Source organism: Labeo rohita, chromosome 16, assembly GCF_022985175.1.
Source record: "Labeo rohita strain BAU-BD-2019 chromosome 16, IGBB_LRoh.1.0, whole genome shotgun sequence".
NCBI lineage: Eukaryota > Metazoa > Chordata > Actinopteri > Cypriniformes > Cyprinidae > Labeo > Labeo rohita.
Window position 1 is genome coordinate 19,444,451 of NC_066884.1, and position 13,281 is coordinate 19,457,731.

General features: G+C 38.4%; 1 protein-coding gene across 3 annotated transcripts in view; it reads left to right on the forward strand.

Annotated features, from left to right (window-relative positions):
* cadm4 (cell adhesion molecule 4) overlaps positions 1 to 13,281 on the forward strand; it is a 193,073-nt gene that overhangs the window by 118,990 nt on the left and 60,802 nt on the right. The window contains exon 1 of one of the 3 annotated variants that reach the window (XM_051130779.1): positions 6,582 to 7,995. The exons of 1 other annotated variant lie outside the window; for it this stretch is intronic. In XM_051130779.1, the coding sequence (XP_050986736.1) occupies positions 7,914 to 7,995 (82 nt within the window). In that variant the 5' untranslated portion in view covers positions 6,582 to 7,913. Of the gene's footprint in view, positions 1 to 6,581; positions 7,996 to 13,281 lie in introns of those variants that run through there. One more of the 3 variants, XM_051130781.1, reaches the window with a different exon arrangement.

A 13,281-nucleotide genomic window follows, 5' to 3' on the forward strand; every position in this document is an offset into this window, starting at 1 on the left:
TGATGGAGAGGGAGGAAGAAAGAGCAAGGTTCAAAGCCTCGCTGTAAGGTCACTGGCACAGAAGGAAAAAAAAAACTGAGTTATTTAGAAAGAAGGAGACAGAGCGACAGTCTGAGAAGGCAAAGAGAGAGGGAGATAGACAGAGAGAGAAACACTGTGTTGATAAAGAGACACTAAAGGGCACTATTCAGAGAGGAACAGAAAAGGAAGATTATGTTATCATATGGAAAGAAATAGTTCCTTTGTGGGCTGATAGATAACTGGCAGAATGGGGACGAGACGAGAAGGGATGAAGCAAACAGTGTGGTGATCACGTTCCCGTTCTCCTGTTCCTTTTGATAAACAACATGCGGTGCTGCTCAATAGGCTCTGATCCTGGTGAGAAACAGCACACGCTGGCTCTCTCAAAACCTGGAAGAACACGCTTCCTGTTGACCAACTTTATTCAAGTGTGTTTGTCTCTCTGCAGGTGTGTATACTTACAAGTGTACTTGCTAGCTGAAAGCGACAATGGTAGCTTGTCTGTACTGCAGTGCTAAGGCTGAATCTTTATCAAACCAATTTAAAAAACTAAGAATAATAGTTATGGTATTGGTGGGGATGCCATGTTTTGCATGGTAGTGTATCTTTTAGAGCACATTTAGGCATTTACCAGATGTTTTTATCCGAGCAAACTTACAAATGAGGAACATCACGAGGAATTTATCATATTAATGTTGTCGCCTTTTCAGTAACAAGCTGCTGGGGAATATGTAGCAGTGTAGCATGACAAAACAGCTACATTATATTTGTCACACTGTATCTCACTGTATCGCAGCTTTACAGTCTACTGAGCTGAGGCAATGATCAAATGATAATCAGTCCGATTCGTTTTAGTGAATCGATTCGTTTTAGCGAAGTTTTAGTTCGAACGGAGAGTGTTCACTGATTTGTGTCTTTGTGCAGAAGTGCACCAAATTAGCATATTATAATGTTTTTTGAAAAATCTTGTGACACTGAAGACTAAGAACTTTAAAACTTTAAAATAAAAAGTAATTTTAAGTAGCATTACTGTGATGTTTCACAATATTGCAGTATTACAGAGAATATTTTTGTTTATTTATTTATTTATTGTATGGAAGTCAGTTTCCGTCACTGAATAAAAAAAAAAAAAAAAAGGTAATTGTGACTTTTTATTAGGGCTGTCAAACGATTAATCGCGATTAATCGCATACAAAATAAAAGTTTGAGTTTGCCTAATATGTGTGTGTATTGTGTGTAATTATTATGTATATATAAATACAAACACAGTCATGTATATATTTAAGAAATATTTACAATTATATGTAGTTATTATCATTTTTAAATAATTGATATTATATATAAATAAAAATATGCTGTACATAAATAACATATTTCTCTTAAATATATACATTAATTTGTATGTATATATATATATATATATATATATATATATATATAATAATTACACACAGTGCACACACATATATTAGGCAAACTCAAACTTTTATTTTGTATGCGATTAATCGTGATTAGTTGTTTGACAGCCCTACTTTTTATCTCACAATTTATCTCACAACGGCGAGTTTGCTTCTAGCAATTGATTTTTTTTTCTTAGACGTTCTGAGAAATAAAGTCAGAATTGTGAGATAACTTACAATTCTGACTTTTTTCCTCAGATATGAGTTTACATCTCTCAATTCTGACTTTTTGTTCTCATATTTTCATAATTCTGACTTTATAACAAGTGTTTGTGAGTTATTAAGTCAGAATTGCGAGATAAAAATTTGCATTTGCAGGAAAAAATTCGGAATTGTGACTTGCAGAATTGCAAGATTTTTTATCTTGTATAGATAAAGATTTTTATCTTGCAATTCTGACTTTATTTCTTGCAATTGCGAGTTTATATCCCACAATTTTTAAAATGGTTAGTTTATATCTTGCAATTCTAGGGCCCTATAAAATCATTTTTATTTTTTTCCCAAATTCTGTTTTTTCTCTCCAATTTCCTCTTTTCCATTTTAATGTTTCTGGACTCTTTTTTTTAAATGGTTTTACATGTTATTAATCAAAAAGCAAATCTAATTAATTACAATTCTGAAACACATTCAATTTAACATCAATTTATTAAAAGGTTTAAATGGTGAAAAGTTTTTTTTTTTTTTTTTTTTTCTCTCCTTCTGTTTTATTGTAATCAAATTCTGTCTAATTATTTGAATGCATAAAAACAACTTAATTAATTAAAGTTTATTTTTACAATATTTATATTTTTCTGGTTATCAAATAAAGGCATAAAGTATTCATTTAATTTATCTTTTAATCAAATGAAAATTAAACAAACCTTCATTTTTAGCAAACAAAGTTACTATTAAAATTAAAACATGAAATACATGAATTATTCCTTAATAAATTAAAGTTTTAACAATTTTAGTCATAATAGTAGTAGTAGTAGTAGTACTATGTAACAATAGCAATACAATTCAAGTTAAACCAAACTTTTATTTTGACAGGTTGCTGTAAATACCTTTACATTTCTGTGTGTATATATGACATGATGATAGTTTCTCTCAAAAGATAATGGTAAAATGCTCATGAAGACACTTCAGATTCATATTTAAATAATCTTTTTGCTTAATATTTACAGATACTAGTCCATATCGTGATTTGATTTAAGTGTAATGACCTACTTTTGATTAATTCATCTAAATTTTGACAAATTATGTGACATTCCACATTATACAGTAAATTCCATTTTTTATGACCAGATTCTGTCTGCATTTTTCGCATTGCAGAAATCATATTTCAGATAAAAACCTGCAATTACCTTTTTTGTTTGTTTGTTTGTTTGTTTGTTTTTTTTTGTTCTTTTGTTTTTTTATTCAGTGGCAGAAATGGGCTTCCATGAAACTGAGACCAAAAACATCAAGTTGGATTTGATACAATGGTCAGAACATACATTAGTAATGCAACATAGCATGCACAACATAGCAAACCAATTGCATGCACATGATGCATGAAAGAAAATGAACTTTATTTCTGGCAAACAGGGTTAATAAATTGAGTGGAGCAGAGCTGCAATGCATTTTTTTTTTTAAGTAAAAGCTTCAGTGTTGACAGCTTCATTATAATGAAAACGATTCGGATCGCTCAGTTCAGACTGGGTGTTACAGTGATGTTGCCCTTAGAGGGGTATTTTAGCTGTTCAGTGCTGTAAACAGCCTATGAGTAGGGGGTGACTAGGGTTAGTTCATCTTTCAGTGCTTTAATAACATCTCACAAATTGAGACTTTGGCAGGACTCAGATTTCTGTTTTGTCTGTATTTTTGTTGTGAGTCGACTATGTGCGTGTGCCTCCGGGTTTGTGTGTGTGTTTGTATAAAGGGTGATAATTGTGCTCATAGGTTTAGAGTTCGTGTGAGGTTTTAATGAGGAGAGCTCACAGGAAGCTGTCTGATTGAGTAATGGCTGCCGGCTTGGCATAAAAGCCTGGCACTAACAAACAACAAGACTCAGAAGGAAAAAGAGAGAGAAAGAGTGCCAAGAAAGTCTTCCACACACAGTCAGGGCCATGCACACTCGTTTCGCTCTCTCTCACTCTTACTCGACGCCCTTCTTCTCCTCCAAGAGACTTAAATTCACCACTCCCCCACCCACACGCATTATTACATAGCCTGAAGGACAAAACGCAAATTTAATCTGTGATAAGCAGAACATAGGATCAGTGCATCAAAAATACCCTGCACCTTTTCTGCTGATGCACCAGGATTCCTACACCCACAGACACCCACCTTCCCACCTGCAGCCTCGGGCTTTCCTGGATTCAACCGTTAGTGCTGGATTAGGTTTTAAGAGCCTTAATGTCTACGGTATCACAAGCAGTCAGAGTGTGTATGAAGCATGCATGAGTTTTTAACATTACCCTCATGCAACAGTTAAGTCATGTCCCTTAAGTGCTTTGGCAACATTTGGTCTGGTGTGATGCCAACGAAAAATGAAATGATTGGGATGCAAATGAGGAATGGAAAAGTGGACTGTGGACACAGTCTCATGATGCACACAACTGTAATGAATACACATATAGCCACAACAGCAGTAATAAAGCATAATAAGGGTGAGAATATGAAATGAAATGACATTTATGCTCCAACAAAAGTGACAGTTTTTTTACACAGATGGATGTAGCCGTGTAGAGACACAGTCAGGAGTCATCCAGAAAAGTAGTCTGCTAGTTGCTGTGTTAGTGTTACCAAACACACACACACACATATTTATACAGTATACAGTAGTTGTAGGTAGGTGGATGGATGGATGGATAGGTAGGTGGATAGACAAATGGACGGGTGGATGGATAGGCAGGTGGTTGGTGGATGGATGGATGGATGGGTGGGTGGATGGATGGATGGATGGATGGGTTGGAAGATGGAAGGATGGATAGGTAGGTAGGTAGATAAGGTAGATGGGTACATGGATGGATAGGTGGGTAGATGGGTGAGTGGGTGTATGGATGGATTGGTAGATGGATGGATGGATATGATGGAGGATAGGTAGGTAGATAAGTAGAGGGATAGGTATTTAGATGGATGGGTGGCTTGGGTGAATGCATGAATAGGTTGGTGGATAGGAAGGTAGGCAAATAGATGGATGGTTAGGTGGATAGATGGGTAGATGACTAGATAGGAGGATGGATGGATAGGTTGGAAGATGGATAATAGGTAGATGGATGGATAGGTAGGTAGATAAGTAGGTGGATGGATGGATGGATGGATGGATTGATGGATAAATTGGTAGGTAGATAAATAGGTGGGTATGTAGAAAGTTTGTTAGATGGATAGGATAGTTAATGGATAGGTAGGTAGATATGGTGGATAGGTACATGATTGGGTGGGTGGGTGAGTGAATAGGTAGGTAGATGGATAGTGGATAGATGGATGGATATGATAGAGGATAGGTAGGGGGATAGGTGGGTGGATGCATGGACAGGTTGGTGGATAGGTAGGTAGATGAATAGATGGTAAATGATGGATAGATGGTTAGGTGGATAAATGGGTAGCTAGATGGATGGATAGGTTGGAAGATGAATGGATAATAAGTAGGTAGATGGATAGTGGACAGATGGATATATTGGAGGATAGGTAGGTAGATAAGTAGGGAATAGGTAGTTGGATGGGTAAACTGGATGCATGGATAAGTTGGTGGATAGGTAGGTAAATGGATAGATAGTAGATGTAAATGCATGGTTAGGTAGATAGATGGGTAGATGACTAGATAGATGGATGGATAAGTTGTAAAGTGAATGGATAATAGGTAGGTAGATGGATAGATAGATGGTAAATGCATGGATAGATGGGTAGATGACTAGATGGATAGTTTGGAAGATTAATGGATAATAGGTAGGTGGATGATGGATGGGTAGGTAGATGGGTGGGCAGTTGAATAGGTAGGTCGGTGGGTGGGTGTATGAATAGGTAGGCAAATGGATAGTGGACGGATGGATGGATACAATGGAGGATAGGTAGGTAGATAAGTAGGGGGATAGGTATTTGGATGGGTGGATTGTGTGGATGCATGGATAGGTTGGTGGATAGGTAGGTAGATGGTAGGTGGGCAGATGACTAGATAGAGAGGTGGATGGATGGATAGTTTGGAAGATGATGGATAAGTTGGAAGATGGATGGATAATAGGTAGGTGGATGGATGGAAGGATGGATAGGTAGGTATATAAGTAGGTGGATGGATAGATGGATGCATAGGTATGTAGATAAGTAGGTGGGTATGTAGAAAGGTTGTTGAATGGATTGGATGGATAGGTAGGTAGTTAAGGTTGATGGATGATAGGAAGGTAGACAGATGGATGGGTGAGTGTATTGACTGATGGATAGGTAGGTAGATGGTTAAGTATATGGATGGATGGAGGATAGGTAAATGGATAAGTAAGGGGATAACATAGTTGGATGGGTGGATCGGGGAGGATGCATGTAAAGGTTGGTGGATAGGTAGGTAGATGATGGATGGATAGATGGTTAGGTGGATAAATGGATAGATGAATAGATAGGATGATGCATGGATGGTAGGTAGTATGTATGGATTTTTTTTAATGCAGAACCTGAATTGAATTACTTTGAATTAATCAGCTAATTGACTAGTCTGTCCACATTCACACAATCTTGCTATCCTCTCTCTTAGTCCCTTGTGCACACACTAGATACTGTTCACACGTGAATACACACAGACTCGCGCATTTATGCGCACGTAGCTTAGTACAGTACAGAATGTACAGCTCGTCGCAAAACAAGACGCATTCATTTACCACATCCCCTCGTGACTTTGTGAACACTCTCTGTGTGCCAGACAGATAAAGACTGATCAGAAAGAAGCTGATGACCCAGAAAGCTTCAGTAAAACACAACCAACTGCAGAAGTAAGACTGAAAGACAGTGAAGCTCATTGACTGACTGTTTTGCTTTCTGAATGAGTGCTATTGTAGACTCTTACCCTCCCCTGCCCTTTACCAAAATAACGATATGTGGGATATGCATCTGCCAGCACGCACACACTCAAGTATATATACGAGGGTTCTCTCCCAAATTCTTTCTGTGCCGTTTCAAGAGGGGTTACACAAACATCAAGCAGATTACTCAAGGAGTTTTGGACTTCGGGTAGAAGACGAGAAAGAAAAGAAACGATACTTAGGAATAACAGGACCTTCCACCCGATGGACAGCTGAAGAGAGGAGAGGAGAGATGGATTAACTTTGACTCAACCTTGGTGGAAGTAGGGAAGTTGTGTGATGACTTAGGGGAAAATCGAATGGAATCAGGCGGTTACCTGAGGCGCAGATCTGAAGTTGTGCTCCCACACAGTGAATATCAGCCCTGCCAATCACTGTGTGTGTGTTAGTGAGGATCCCGGCTGTGCTCAGTATCACAGTGTGCTTAGAACACTAGTATGAACGGCTGTTATGGGCTTTAAGAAACCTGCGCACATGGTGTGATAACACATGGCTTTTTGTTAGGTATCAATTTGGACTTCTGAGCCGTTTCTGCGAGTTTCTACTGTACATGGTTTTCAGTGTTTTAGAGCAGAACCTTGCGGTATGCAATCTCAACTTCAATTCCATGTCAGATTGGTTCTAGAATTGGTTATACGACACAAAACACATCATTGATCACCTATCTGTTGCATGCAGCCCTTTCTAAAGTCACGCAAATGTGCTTGTTTAACTTCTTACAGCTTAAATACTCATTTCAAATCTGGTGAAAACAGTTGGCAGACTTGATAACGCATTGATTTATGATTGTTTCAGCGAGCCAGACTGTGTTTGCGGCATCACGGTGTCGTTCTGGCACGAGGTGCGTGTTATGACGAGGTGAATCTCAGCAGGCTCTGCCTTATCACGAAATAGAAAAACAAACTTGAGAAACCAGACAGAGTGTGAGAAGAAAAGCAAGAATTTCATAAGCGAATGTTTTTGTGCGATTCAAATCTGTGATGTGGTTAGCAAGCTACCGTTTCAGATACAAACACATCAGCATTCTGCATAACAAGTATGATATTATCTAAAAGCGACTACTCCATTAGTGTTTGCAACATTCGAGTTTAGTCTTTGAGTGCTAATAAGTGGCTTGACGGGAAAGTTAAGTGTGGAAATTGCCACACGATCTGAGTTTCTTTTTACTCTTGAACGTGGAGGATTGTTTTAATTAGCCGCCTTCGGTTGGTTGTTATCGCTTATGATATTAGTCGCTCGAGGATTAAAACGCAGGCGCTAAAGTGATTTAGTTAACCCTGCACTTAAAGAGCACTGGTGTTTAGTGTAGTAATTTTGCTGCGGTTTCAGCTGTGTAGTGTGTGCTGAATTGTGCAGTCATCAACCACAGAGGCCTCATTGATCAGCTACCGAGCCTCAATACACAATGAGACGAGGCCAGCGATCTCTCCTCCTCTCCTCCACTCCATCCCTCCTGCTGCGATCCCTCGTTCTGCTCTCCCTCTGCCGTGAGTCGTCACATTTCTTGCTTTACTTCTCCATCTGTCTCGTTTCTGTCTGTAATTCCTCAGCACACCTTGAAATGAATCTTTCTCCATCTGTCTGTAACCTTATGAAACCCAAAGCTACTTTCATTTCTCTTCATCTTTCTCATCTCGGTCTCGGCCTCTCCCTTTCTCTTTATTTTCGCCGGTCCCCGTCTCCTTAGACACTTCTCTCTGTCCTTCTCTCTCACTCCGCCTCAGAGGAAGATAATTTATGGGAAGGAGCGAAGAGATGCGCGTGTGAAGAGAAAAGAGGATACGCGGAGAGGAGAATGGAGACCGAGCCAGCTGGCAGATTTATGATTGAGGGATCAGAGAGGAGTGTGGACCAAAGACAAAAAGATAGAAAGTAGTAGTGTCATGGACTTTTTTCCTTCTCTTTTTTTAAATGGGCACCAGTGGAAGTCTTGACTCACTCAGTGCTTTAGGCAAGAAAATACATCAAACTTTTTCTTGTTTTGTTTTACAAATTACCAGTTGAATATGTAAATGCAGGATAGAATAGAGTTTTCGTTTGCCATGCAAAGAGACCCGAGTTCAAATCCCGACCTAATAGGCTCTTCTGAAATAAAATTGCAGCCCAACTTGACAGCTAGTGATCAACCCGCATTTTCATCGTATGGAAAAGATTTGACATTTTGATAATGATCCTTTTGTGTTCCACCAGAAAAAAGGGCATACGAGCTTGGAGCGACGTGAGGGTGGGTAGATGATGACAGAATCTATTCTATTGGATTGACGACATTTAGATGCAGCGTTTTAGATAAACACTTTGCTTCTTAATTATCAGTGAACCAAATAATGATTTTGGAAGTTTAATTGTACATATTCGTTTTCCATTACTTTTAATGTCATAGCTGACTTAAAGGAGACATCGGATGCATTATCACAAGTTGGTTAAGGTCTAATTGGTTAAAATTCCTCAGTGGCTCTTTTTACCTGGTCAAAAACCATTTTAGTGTATGTCTATTTAAATTCTAATGAGCTCGGCTGACCCCGCCCCTCTCTTCCGTTACGCTTGCGGTGTTTACATCCAACTACAAAACTCTTGCATTGTTTACAAGACATCGTTGTCGCTACAGCTTGAACACGGAGAAAATGTAGGATAGCGTACAAATGACTGAGGTAGGAAATATGCTAATACAGAACATTCCGCCAGCAGTCATGGGCGGGGCTTGAGCATTATGACGTCATAATGCTCAGAAAATTAAAACAGAGCAGAATTAACAAAAAAGGAATAAGTGTATTTTTATCATTGTAGGTTGGTTGTATCCACACACTACTAAGACACATTTATATGCAACACCAAGTAGTGAAAGTGAATTTTGCATCCGATGTCCCCTTTAAACATATGGAAACTAGCAGAAATGAGTTATTGTAGGCGACCTCTTATTTACAAAAGGTGAACATTTGAGTACTTGGCCAACTAGTAAAATGATTATTTGTGCATATATGAATAATAACTCATTAAACAAAGGTCAACATTGGAAGGGCAAGATGAAGAAGCAAAGAAGAGTAATGGCATATGGAAAACTCACACAAGACAGACATCTTGTAGAAAGAAGGGAAGAGAGGAGAGTGGTAAAACAAGAGCCTGAAGTTGAGAGGGAATTGTTAATACAACCATTAAAATGTGCAGAACACTGGGGAGGAAGGAAACGGCAGTATAACAATGAGGAGAACGGGACGAGTGAGCCAGAATACAGACTCTGTAGGGACACAGAAAGGCAAGAATGAAGGAAGGAGATATGACAGTGGCTTTATAGAGGATAACCTCAAATTCACTCAGGGACTTTTGCAGTTAAAGAGAACACGTATTCAAGAGGAACCTCAAGGAAAACCGAGATTGGCCATTTTATGGTGTAATTGCTGTTTTTCCCCGAGTATGTGCACTTATAGCTCAGCAAGGACGTTGTTGGTCTTGTTCTCAGTGACTCACTACCTCAGGTTGATATGACAGTCTGTCTATACTTCCGAGTTCTCTTGCTGTTTTCCTTTGCCTTTTAATAACATCATGTCTGGGGTGCTGGGCCTCATTTTCAGCAGGAGCAAAAGTCTTTAGTATATTTCAGACCTGAAATAAATACAAACAAAATCTTGAGGTAAGTGTTTATAATATCTTAATATATGTATGCCTTTATAATATTTATAGTTTTACTACAATACAAGCAATCAAGCAGTTGAGATTTGCTCAATACCCTGATAGCATACATACATCTCGGAGATGTCTATTTTACGTCCGCATTTACATCTGCAAGGTGTATCTGTTAGATTGTTTGCTCATCTGTAATACGTCTATAGGATGTTTCCTATCAGATGTCAAATAGACATCTATTAGATGTCTTTAAGATGTTTATGATTTAGAATGTATGTAAAACTGACATTTTACAGATGTCTGTCAGATGTTTGTACACAGCAGATGCTTTCCAGATCAAGTGATCTTTAACAGATATCTTGCAGACGTACGTGTGCTATCTGGGTGGTATTAATTCAGGGTACCCTGATAGCACACATACATCACAGAGACGTCTATTTGACGTCTGCATTTACATCTGGAAGACGTTTTTTTAGAGTGTCTGCTCATCTGCAGTACATCTATAGGACGTTTCCTATCAGATGTCAAATAGACGTCTATTATTTGTCTTTAAGATGCTTATGATTTCGAATGTATGTAAAACTGACATCTTACAGATGTCTGTCAGATGTTTGTACACAGCGGATGCTTTCCAGATCAAGTGATCTTTAACAGACATCTTGCCGACGTAAGTGCACTATCTGTGTCACCAATAAAAAAAAAGTTTGACTTTTATTCTGTAACTCCTTTGTACAGAATGTCAGATGTTTGTCTAGTGAAGCAGAATTTGTGCTTTGAATAATTCTGGAGAATATGACCGTCAGGTTTTACACAAACTTGTGGAGTTCATGCGATCTGAGTGCTGCTGTCATTGAAGCAAAAAGGGGTCATACAGTACAAATACTAAGACATTCTGACAGTCATTAAATTAAATTTTCAATTCAATGTTTCACTCGAACTGTTATGCTGATAATATAATTTGTAATGGAAAAAAGTATTAAATTAGAAAAAGGCTAAATAGAAGCAATTTCAGTGGTCTCAGACATTTGAACCCTGCTGTATATCCATAATCTCAGCAACAAAAAGCCATTCTCTGCACCAGCATGTGTGTATGTGTGTGTGAGTGAGAGAGAGATAAAGAATGGGTCTTTAGCCTTGGCAGAATATGCTGTTATGTAATTCTCGCCAGTAAAGCATTTTTTTGTTCTTTAGCAGTTGAATGTGAGATGCTGTTGGGGATGGGAGCCAGGTTGACAGGATGAGTGTGTGTATGCGAGGTCTGGATTTCTGCGCTGGCCGTAGGCTAACTCTCCCAGGCTAGCCTGGTGTAATTGCCCTGTAAATTTCCCGTAAGCCCCCTTTGTTATGCCCGAGTGTAAATGTCTCTGCAGTGCTTTAAAACAGCGTGTCAGAAAGACACAGGGGTCTCCGCACTGCTCTAAAAACAAACAAATGTCCACACACACACACACACACACATCAAGAAAACAAGGATATCAGGGACAGAATATCCTGAAGGAAGCAGCCTAGAGAAGTGAATGGATGGATGAAGGGGGGATGAAATGGAGTGAGGAGAGAGTGATATGACTGAAATATGGTGATAGAAAAGAGGAGCGTAAAACATGAAGGTCAAAAGAAAGAGAATGCAGCGGTTATGGTGAGAGGAAGAGATAAGGGAGAACAGGAACAAGAAATCACAGATGGGCCGATGCATGAGGGAATGAAAGAATAAACATGATGAACAGACAATGAAACAGTGGATAAAAAAAATACTTGGAGCTTCAGGACACACTTTAGAAATGATCAGTAAATACATGTAAGAAAATAACCGGAGAATTTCTTTTGATTCCTTTTTTCCGTAAAGGAATAGTTTACCAGAAATGAAAATTGTGTCAATTTAAGTTGTTCCAAACCTGCATGACTTACTTTCAACTGTGAGACATAAAATAATATTTTGAAGAACGCTGGGATCTAAGTAGGGCTGTGTGACTTGATTTTGATTTTCAATTTTTCAGTTGAGCCAGTCAGTCTAAAAATGTAACTGCAACATGATTCAAGTTCTGTTCCAAGTCCACGACACATGTAGTTTTAAACATGGTTAAAATATAAAACAAATCACTTAAATATCTTACCTTCCCACATTATACCAACTTGTCATAAAGATATATGTTCAGAAACAATATAAGAAAAAAGTCTTAAAAGTCAAGGCACAGCAGCTTTTAGCCTGTCACCATGCAAATATGAAGTATCAAACATACAGTAGTAGTTCTGTACAGGTTTTTGCATTCAGCTGCGTGGCTTTTCCATTGTTTCTCTGTGTAAATGTGCTTGATTTACAAATTTGACTGTCACACTTGTGTCTCGTGCATGAAACTGCATTCTAAAAACACTGCGCTCAAGTCAAAAGAAGTTCAGCTCACGTCTCCTTGCATTTTTTTTTTTTCCATTCCACTTCTTACGTCGCATCTTTGTCAATGCAAAAGCAAATTTTGTTTAAATAGCACCTAGCAATATGTTCTGCTTACGGTCCTTCATAGCGCACGTCACGCTTTAGCAGTTAATGGCGTGCACCTTAATGCAGTCAGATATGATTAGTATATTATCAACGTTTTGTGATATTTCTCAGACACCCATTTTCCACAAGTTGGTATGATTCTTCAGGGTTTTTTCATGAAATTTCTGCAACATACTTTGGTTAAAATTCCTCAATGGTTGTGTAAAACAACACCCTTTTTACCTTGTCAAAAACAGCTCCATTCACAGCAACCCATTTTTGCGCACGTCTCTTTAAATGATAATGAGCTACTGCTCACTCCGGCTCTTGCTTCTGTTTTTTTTGTGTATACGGTGGCGCGTTACCATCAAAACCAAAACTAATCCACTGCATCCTCAGTGAAAATGAAGACCCTCATGTTCATTTTTACTGTACATTCAACTACAAAACACCTGCATTGCTTACGAGACAATAGGTGTGTGCCAAATCGTGTACTTATGTACTATTCTATAACAATTTGTAGTATAAATAGTGTAAGTAGTGTGTTCACACTGAAAATTCCAAAAATTAAAAGTGCCCTTTAAATACCCAGACGATGCATCAGATGATGAGGTGTGAAATGTTGAACACTTCATACGCTCAACTGTCGTAGCTTTAATTACGTAGAGAAGGGGGAGGGGCT